General features: G+C 40.3%; 1 protein-coding gene across 1 annotated transcript in view; it reads left to right on the top strand.

The window, feature by feature from the left end:
- Positions 1-1,081: 1,081 nt before the first annotated feature.
- The window catches only part of negr1 (neuronal growth regulator 1), a gene marked incomplete at both ends in the record, with an annotated part of 138,872 nt that continues 129,511 nt past the window's right edge, over positions 1,082-10,442 (top strand). Inside the window, one exon of the mRNA XM_080506526.1 lies at positions 1,082-1,251. Within this exon, the coding sequence (XP_080362652.1) occupies positions 1,082-1,251 (170 nt within the window). The remainder of the gene's footprint in view (positions 1,252-10,442) is intronic.

Raw genomic sequence — 10,442 nt, 5'->3', positions numbered from 1 at the left:
ACTTTTGCCAGTAAAAGCTGCTTTTTCAGTTCCTCCGTTTGCATGAGTACAGAGACTTACGCCGCCAGCTTTTAGTGGGCTCTATTTTGCTGGTGAGACTCTTGACATCTGTAACTTTCACTGCAACGTTGTGATGTTTATTATGACCCCCGAACATAAATAAACAAACAAAACATTTTAATAAATAAACTACTGCAGCGCATAGCTTTGATCCCACGTCTAACAGAGACACATGTTGTGGATTTATTACTAAAAAAAAACAACAACAACGAAACTGCAAGTAGATTATTACAATGTTTTGGTGAATGCTTTTCACTTTTGAATGTGAAAATGGTTAACAGTATCTTCTATTTTTCCACGGAGAAGACATGACAAGTCTATAAGTTAGTTATCACCATTTTGAATTCATTTAAAATTCACAGTAATATTTGACAAAATATATATATATATATGTGTATTTTTGGTTTGAGGTTGAATTTTTCTGTTGAGTTTTCCTTCGTAACGAACCTGCGTCACCGTCAGTGCGCCGCTTCCCTCCGGAGCCGAGAAGGTTCCAGCCTCTTCGTGTTCTTCGCCTTCTTTCTTATGGGGAACGAGGAGGGGCCGGTTCTCCGGGTCGATATCTTTAATTGCTCTCGGGTTTGTATCAATAACTTCCGGTTTCACCGCTCCATCACCAGCCACTGGAAACGGGTTGCCCGGGAAACAACAGGATCAGAGCCTGGGGGTTGTCTGCTCGTAGGTCTGCTCCCATTTTGCATCGCATTTCCTCACTAGATGGTGCGCGAGCCACCGGAGAGGAGAGGACGCTTCCCCGCACACTGAGCGCCACATCCAGCTAAACAACCCGGGGACTAAACTGCACGGCGGAACGTTTCTTCACCAGGCGGAAAAAAACAAAACAAAACCTAAAACTCTGGGACTGTTTTAAATACAAAGCCTCATTTTGCGTGAAGGTTTTCTTCTTCTTTTTTTTTTTTTAAACATTTGTATTTATTTATTTTTTATTAAGTAAAACGCTCTTTACTGGAAGACTTGGAGGGGGGAGAGAAAGAAAAAGCGGCAACGAAACACAGCTGTGATGGACATAATGATTGCGGTGCAGGACGCTTGTGTCTCCGGTCAGTGGCTTACTGCGATAATTCTCAGCCTGTGCTGCTTTCTGCCGTCCTGTTTGCCCGCTGGACAAACTGTGGACTATTCCTCGGTGGAAAGTGTGGTGAGCAGACAAGGCGACACGGCTCTATTGAGGTAACAACACGGGCTAAACACAACTTTCTCCCCGCTCGCACTCTTTTCACCAGGCAGAGTTGTCCTCCGCACACACGCTCCTCCAGTACGCCTTTTAAGAGACGGGTGGCGTCGTGCGACGGGATTGTCACCCGGCGATAAATGCACAATGGGTCATTTTCCCTCCATCCCGTCCTTGTTTTCGCCTGACGGAGGAGGAGGAGGAGGAGAAAGAGGAGAAGGAGGAGGAGATGGGGGAGACGGCCAGTGCAGCCACGGCCACGCAGGACGCCGCTCTTGCGACAAGTGCAGCTCTGCTGCTTTCCTAACAAAGTTTTTCCAACATACTTTCCCCCGACGGTGCACATCGTTTCACATGGCTGGAGTGTTGTTTTTTGGATGGGGGAGTGTGTGATGTTTTATTTTTATTTTATTTTTATTTTTTAATATTCGCTCCATCTCCCAGGAGCCCAAGGCAGCCCTCCGCTGCACGTCGCTTATGTAATTCGATTATATTATGTTCGCAGATTCCGAGCGTTTGAATCACTTCCGTGCTATTTTCAGGGTTTTGTTTCTTTTTCTTTTTGTTTCTTCTTCTTTCGAACAGTGTGATGTCGCAGTTCTAAAAGCTTGCCTGTGGTCGCAGATGATCTGAATCGAGTCGTAATAATGACGTGCCTTCCTTCTCCATCCCCTGTCCCCCCTCCATATAGGCTCGGGTGGAAGCTGCGCAGGTAGTTTCCTGTTAAATGCTACGTTAATTGCCTGGTGGGTGCGGTTCTTACCATGTGCACTTGGAAGTTACTGAGTTACGACAATGATTCAACCCTGTGATGAAAAGGACGATGGCACCAGTCTGAAAAGTAGCCTGAAATCTAATACCCCCTCCCTCCCCCCCACCATAAGATCATTAAATCAGAAACTTTCAAATTCCCAGTTGTGAATCTGGCTGAAATTGCAAATATCCTCTTCATATGCGTGTTGAGAACAAAAACAATAAAAAAAAAAAAAAAGCTGTATAAAAATCCCGAAATTTTAGGAAGCAGTGATAATATCATGTTCTACCAATATCAAATATCCGCTTTGAGGGCTCTGAGGAAAGGCTGAGTGGGCAGACTTGCCACATTTCGATATGAATTCTGTGGATGTTTACTCAGAGTCGGTGGCAGTGGCCCTGAATACAGAGCAGCCAAATGTCTCTAAACTTTCACTTAGCTTGGCTTTTCATATCTAATAAAAAAAAATGGGGGTGGTGTCTTGTGTGGCATAAGGTCATTGTTAGACTGTAGCGTCACATTATGGAGAGGGTCAAAATGTGCTGGCACTCATCAGAGAACTGCCTTGGTAACAGCAAAGTGATATTCACTGTTTTATCACGCTCCCTTCATGTCCAGAGGCCGTCTCATCAAAGAGACTGCACACCTATGACTGTCTGCCCACAGATGGTGTCTTATTCCCATGTATCAGTCCAGGCTGGCCCTGATCAGTGGCAGAAGCTTTGTTGGATTTTGATGGTTTATTGGAGCAGAGAGTATTCTCATGCAATGAATCAGCTCAATAAACAAGTTAACTTCTACCCCTTGAGTAAGTCATCACTTACCCTTTACAAGCAGGTCATAAATACCAGCTAAAAATCCCAAGGAATAGGAAAAATATTTTCCTGATGCTTTCACTGCTGGGCTCTTACAGTTAATTAATGGGTTATTCAACTCTCAGTTTAACCACTCATTGTTTTTTTTTTTTCCCTCACTTGTGCTTGCAAGTGTTTTCACTTCTCTGTGTCTGCACCTATTGACCTAATAGAAATACTACGCTTATTTAAACTCTGGTTCGCATCTAATAGTGTAACGCTGTCGTCGCTACAGTGATTATAAAGACCCCCTCTGTCTTGTCACTGTGATTTTCTTAAACTGCGAGGAACATGGCCCTCTGGTTTCCTCCCTCTTTTATTTCCCATTGCTCTTATGCATCATACATTAAAACATAAAGTGTCTCTTTGAGGAAGTCGCCGCTGAAACCAGGGTCCATTTCCTGATTCCCTCCATTGTCAGGATCGGCCACTGGTGGAGGTCAATTTTGTTGTTGCCCAAAGCTGATTGCTGGCTAAAAATGTGAGCATTCTGAAATACCGACAGACATCAAAGCATGCGAATAGTCACTGCCTCTGGATTATGGAATGGCTCCCAGAAGGTGCATCTGCTGTCATATGTTAATTCCCCCCCCCCACCTCCTCTATTCTTAGTACTGCCTTTATACTGCCCTGCTTCAAGGTGGACAGTTGGGCCATATTAATAAAAATTATTTCAACTTCTTGAAGATGATGAATGTTCCACGTGTGTATAATCACGCTGTTAATATTGTCTGTCTGATTACCTAAAACCTCAGCATCATTTGCTCTCCGACAAACTCCAAAGCACCGGAGTCGTGCCACAGCGTTTACATAATCTCAGATCGATGCATTTAAGTTATGCACATCTTATTTACACACGTTTTATTTCTTCTGAATGGTGGGAATCTATGCATTTCCAAAGGGCATAGATTGTTTAAACAAGCTCCATATACAACTGGTCTCTCCTGTTAAAGGTTTCATGTCATTTGGACTTAGTTGAATAAAACCCTTACTTTTTCTCTGGAAATGACTCATCTGGCTTTGGATTTGAAGCGGACAGCTGAATGAATAAACTGTTCTCTGTGGTGTCAGGAAACACAGTATCAGTGGCAACCTCTTCCACATGGATGAGCAGTTGTAATCAAGAGCAAAGAGCGAGTGTCTGTAAATGTTGTTCAGACAGACTGAACTCTAAAGAGCAGGCTGCTACAAACAGAGTTGCAATTTGGAATGGTATTCTTTCACCAGTTCTTCTTGTTTTATTCAGGGATGTGTCTCGTCCAACAATGTCTGCATTTTGCTGATCAAATATATATGACGTGGTGAAAAATAGATGACTGATACAGTGATTTTGTTTTTAGAAGCTCCAGTTGTCAATAGATAAAGAAAAAAACCGAAAGGAAAAAAATGAATAGAAAAAAAAGACAATACATGGAACAAGATGGTGAGCCCTGCTTATTTTTGTTATTTATTTTGACAGTTGGCCCTCAGACACAAAATAAAGCCTGCATCAGAGGCCTTGGACTCTGTAATGGTGCAAAATTGACCTGTCAGTAGTTTGAAAGTCTGGTATTCGTATAAATCTAAAATCATTGCCTCATGTCAACAGAGCAGTTGATGGAAATTTCTCCTGGCTGTACGTGATTTTGCTGTAGCTTTGCTTTCTATCCCGGTTTGGGACAAAAACGATGCCATGCATCATCTTTTTAACTGTATCATTATTATGGCTCTGAAAGGTCCTGACATTTACTATAAGCACTTGTGCCAGATTCATCGAGTTTAAATGGCCTGGTGTCTCTGTGTCTGCTAGCAAAAGTGCCGGAAGTACAACATAAAGGTTTGAGACTTCAACCCGAAGAAGGCGCCATTCAAAGAATGAGTTGTTGACTTATCTATTACAGAGACAGTCACCGTGGCTGGAAATCTCTGTTTCCACTTTGTGCATTTTAGCATTATTTGTAATTAAGCAACAGCTCGTGGGGTTAGAGGATATAAGCAAAGTTCCATCACTTCAAGAATTCAGCAAGACGAGCACACTCTGAACCCACCGGTCAAGTGCTAGATATCGGCACTTTCACACACTCTTTTGGGGCAAAACCTGGTTTGTCTCCCATGAAACGTCTGTTGGCACACCTATGTCTGTCACTGTTAATTAAATGCCAAGATTCACTTGCACCACGTGTTTTTTTGCCATCCGTGTCGCTGTCAACACAACAACAGCTCGTTTTTAGTCTTCATACCTGAAAGATTATGTCAGTGAGCAGCCATTTGAACACATTTTTTGTGGCAGACATGAAATGCCCACTATTATTATTCCAAGCAATCGACATATGGGAGGACCCCCCACGGATTGAGCCGTACATACAAAAAAATATATATTACCTTGGGTGGTACTCAATTTGTCTTATGTCAAAAAGGAGGATCATTCCTGACATTAGACCTTATCTTTGGTAGCACATTGAAAACTGGATATACTTAAGTATTCATCAGATTTATTACTTTGGCTTTCATTTGGAGCTGATGTGCTTCAGTGTTGATGGAAACGAGACAAGGTGACTTGCTTGAGCGGTGGCTTTTGATATCACCGCCCTGCTTTTAAAGCCCTCCAGTTAACCTCTCCCACAGAACCACTTGAATCTCGGATCCTGTTGGAACTTGTGCATATTCTCTTCCAGATGATAATCTAGCAGGAAAGCTGCCCAGTGGCAATACTTATTTTGCTGTAGTGATTTTGATATGTTTTATTTAAGGCCTGTTGTTATAAACAAACCTCTGAAACCTTGTGATGAAGAACTGGCATCTGCATATTATCAAAATTTTATTTTTGCTCCAGTTTGTCAGTTATGCATGTGTTTGACTATAAGTGCCAAAGCTTTTTTTTTTTAAACAGATAATAAACAACAAAAAAAACAATCTTGTGATGAATAGTATGATGAATCACACTCATTTCTGGCTTCCTTCATAACACATTCAAGCCAGAGCCTTTTTTTTTTTTTTTTTGAATTATAATGTCATGCTATAAATATGTTGTTGGGCTTACATGCAATAATAGGCTACATTTTCACACCATGAACAGTCCCCAAATGGACTGCTTTTATGACCATCATTTGTTATGCAAGTCAATCTATTGTACTTTCTAAAAATTAAGTATTTCTATTTGTAATATATTTCAATTAGCACTAAAATGATTGAGTGCCCTGGTGAATTATAGCCTGAATGGAAATGCTTTCTCAAAGCAAATCCTTTGAGGGAAATAGATGCTATGTTAGGTTTTAAAGCATCTTTCTATTACTCTTATAATCACTACAATTATTGGCATAGGGAAAATTATTTGGGGTGGAAAATTGAGCTTTTACCCATTCTCAGCACCGAGCAGCCACATGATCGCAATAATTTTACAGGAAAATCTCACCGGGGCATTTTTGTGTTGTGAGGAGACCATAAGCCTCAAAATTAAACTTGACAGACAGAGTGGAAAGGCAATAACCGGTTATCTTTTGGGCAATTTTCAAGAGAAGTTACTTCAAACTGAATTTTTTTTTCACAACAGATTGCCACAGTGTTGAGAGAGCTTTCTCTTTTTTAATGTCGCTGAGTGAAGGACTGGCTAATGGACACTTAGGAACATAAAAATCCACACTGGACTTGAATTTGTCCACTTGTTATGTGCAAGTGTGTAATATCAGTGTGAATACTTCAAATAAAGTGTGGGGAGTTCTTAAAGACTGCTTAAGCAGATAGTCGACTTGCGCATTGATTTCCAGTAGGCTGCATCTTAAACAAGTGCTGAGCCTGTGCATGTTTTGTGTGCATGTATGGTTATTTTTTTGTGCCGCAGCCTAAACTCTGCTTGAGATCAGTTATTCTCGGTTAAATTTGATGTTTTTCCTCACAAGCTTTTTGCTGAACACTGTACAGCTTTTCTTTTTGCTCTGAAAGATGTGCCAATACTTTCAGTCTTTCATCACAGAGAAATATTTCCTTAGAGCCCCTTCAATTATAATCCTAATCAATCAGTTAGCATCGCTTTGTGTTGCGTGATAATTAGTTGTGCTACTCTGACAACATTGCATAATCTCATCTGCGTGTCCTCATCTAAGCTATGTACCATCAACTCTTGGTATGCCTCTCATGTTAGTGGGTTGTAGACAAAAGTCGCTGGCATCATTTACTCGGAGGAATCGTACTTAATTAGAAAAAAAAGAATCCAGTCACCGGGAGAGTGCATTTGGTTTGGAAATTCAAATTAATATTTTGGTTGTTGTTGATTAGCCAATTTCGGGCCAATATTTTGTGTTCATTGTATCAATCCCAATTCGTATTTTGTGAATTTACTGCCGTCTCTTTCAGAAATTACCTTGATAAGTAACAGACCTTTAAATTGCAATTCAACACATGCGTTGGCCAACTGCAAGGGGCAGTCGAGTCATGTTATGCACGTCATGCTATCGCCACCTGTGAGTTCATTTGCAGGCTGCGGCTGGAGCTGTCTTTCATCCGGTGCCATCAAGTGCTCATTCAAATAGTGTCAGACAGCTGTTCAGCCTATCTCTGCAGCTTTTTGCCGAGCAAAGATCTCAAGGTGATTTATTTTGATAACTGGAGAACAAGAATCTGTAGACCAGCATTTGTCAGTCCTCGAGTACCACTTCCCTGCATATTTTAGATGTCACTCTACTCCAGCACACCTGATTGAAATGAAGAGGTTATTATCAGGCTTTAGCAGAGTTTTGATGACCAGGGATTCTTTTGAGTAGATGTGTTCCAGCTGTGAAATCTGAAAAATGTGGGGCAGCGGTAAAGCGGATACATGACTTAAAAACACAACTATAGCCTGCCTGAAGGGAGCAGTGACGCAGCATTCTTGGGCTCACCTCAGTCAACCACTTGTATGTCAGCAAATACTTTTGCACAAATATTTAAGTCAAAAAGAAAGTCCAACATCTTCCCATTTCTTAAGCTATACTATTTTGGCCGTGTTGAGCATGGCAAACGTTCACCTTTCATATGCCTTTGTGAATAGAACATTTTATTGCATGGAACTTTATGCAACAAATATGAATGATTAATTTAGCAGGAAAACAAATACATGACAAAGGTATTGACAACTTATTAGAGATGTACATCAACAACTAAAACTAAAACTGGCTCCTACAGTTTTCAGTTTTCCCCTGTGGATTCTTTAACTTTACTTTAACCAAGTGAGTCCAGGGTGTTGACCAATGCCCTAACATATATTTATAGACGTCTTCCTAGTGTCTGTCAAGAAAAGTGTTAACAGTATAATAAAAGAAATATTGACTGTAATCTGTATTTCAGCACCTCAGTTATGTTCATGGCAAGTGTTCTCTCACAATTGATTAAATCCCCAGCAACTAAAGGAGCAGCATATTGTCATAACGCATTTGATTCCATGTTGGCATGGCTAAAGAATTTTAATTGGAGTCACTCAGACCAGGTTATCATTTTTTTTGTCCACCTTCTCTCTATATTTCTCTCTCTCTCTCTTTGTCTGTCATCTGCATAATGAGTGTGTGCATTTCAGACTCCTCTAAATGTTTGTTGGAGCCGAGTAATTGGACAGTCTGCATTGGTAATTATTAGTAAATGGAAAGAGAAGCAGTGGAGCAAATCAATATCGTTGAGAAATAAGCTACCTTTTTTTTTCAGAGGGTCAGGAGTTGGGATAACAGAAATGATTGATTTTGTGATTTCACTTGAACTTTATCCATAGTAAATTGTGGTTTAATGTTCGATACTGTGGGGCTGTGCTCATGATATAGTAAAGCATTTTGTACTGCAAAACTTAAATTTTCTGCTTCATGAAAGCCAGCCTTGACAAAATCCCCTTTTGGATACTTACTGCCTAATTTCACATTCATGGCAGTATATTAACTCTTTGCTATTTTACACAGATGGCACAAATGGTTTGTTACTGTAGAATAATCCAATTAAAGAGAACAAAGTCTGGTGTGGAATTTAAAACAGTCCTACTAATACCTAACTTATTCGGGGAACATGGAGTACTATTATGACTTAAACAGCTTAGATATTGTAAAGCACGAGATTCGGTCTATGTTAAAATGGATCTGTTGTTTTTTTAAAATTCGGTTTACATTACATAAATAGTCTTGCAGCATTGGCTTCATATAGTAAATGTGGCTCAGGTTGCAAAACAAGTGGTTCGCAACATACTTCCAAGTATCCAAAGGAGAAAGCTTCAAAGTCGAACCGGGTTTGCATGATCACAGCAACTTGTCACAGCTTTCCTTACATCTGCTCTGGTCACAGCTTACTGTAGGCACAGAAGCAGTCACCCAGATGATGAAGCTTGTGTCAAATTACAGGGAGTTAATTCTTCCTGTCGGCCGTCTTGGCTCTGTGGAAATCACGCCAATCAAAAGAATGTGGGTTTTCAGGCAAGGGAGATTTTAAGGAGGGATGCCAAAATGGTTTGCTTTGAAAATATGATGATCTGTTTGAAGGCAATTTTGACAAGTACTTTCCCTTAGATTTCAAGAATACAAAAACAAATTGGGAGGAGAACATTTAAATGTTGTTTAAATAACAATTTCAACATGAAACTGACTTGAATTGTACATATAGTAAAGGAATGTATTGATTATGTTAAAGGAATTAAATTATTTAATTTAAGCCACAGCAGAACACGGGCCCTAAAAGACACATACCTGGTTCAATTAGACTCGGTTGATAAACTTTGACCTTAAATGGTTATTAATGCTCTGTTCCAGTCACATAATGGAAGAGAGCTTGACTCATTCCATCCTCATGTTAAATAGTGAATTCATCTACTGATCTGTAAAACTTGTTTCTCATTAGCATTTTAATTTTAGACGACTGAGAGTTTTTCAATATTCTTTGTGGGAAGATGATTTCTTCCCACTTCTTTTTCTCTTTGTGTGACTCTTATTTGGTCGCCGTTTCTCTACTTGTCTCCCTCTTTGTCCCTGAAACTCATATACTTTTAATTACATGCAAAGAGAAATGTAGTTGTAATCAGTTCCTTGTTTCTCATGGATGAGATGAGCTGTGGTCTCAGTAGTACCTTTATACTCTTGTTTGCACGAGTGATGGTTGGTTGTTTTCTTTTCTATGACATCCTAAACTCATCGCACCTGATCATTTACTTGTCATGAAATGCTAACTTAGTTCATTTAAGGCCAAAATTGGCACAATTGTCAATTGTTCACTTTCAGCTCGTAAATGTTCCAGGGCTGTGTGGCCGTCCTCTGATGTCCCAAGATATTTCCGTTACCATGATTGTTGAGGGTTATTAATACGTGTACAGAGAAACTGTAACTTAATTTACCTGTCGTGAATATTTTGGACGACTTGTTTTTTTATATTCCACCCAGATGCACTTTCTTGTTGACCTCCATCAAATGAATGTTTTTGCAAATCATGTCATTCCATCAGTTTGGTTCTCTTGGGTTGTTTATGTGTTTGCATATGGGCTGAGGTGGAGCAGTGGTTCGTGTTCTCGCCTCACATGGAGAAGGTCAGAGGTTGAAATGCTTTTCTCAGGGGTTTCCTCAGGGTTCTCCAGTTTCCTAAACATGCATGTGGTGTTAATTGGTGACAC

Source organism: Blennius ocellaris, assembly GCF_963422515.1.
Source record: "Blennius ocellaris genome assembly, chromosome: 12".
Classification (NCBI taxonomy): Eukaryota; Metazoa; Chordata; class Actinopteri; order Blenniiformes; family Blenniidae; genus Blennius; species Blennius ocellaris.
This window is presented reverse-complemented; position numbering and strand designations above follow the sequence as displayed.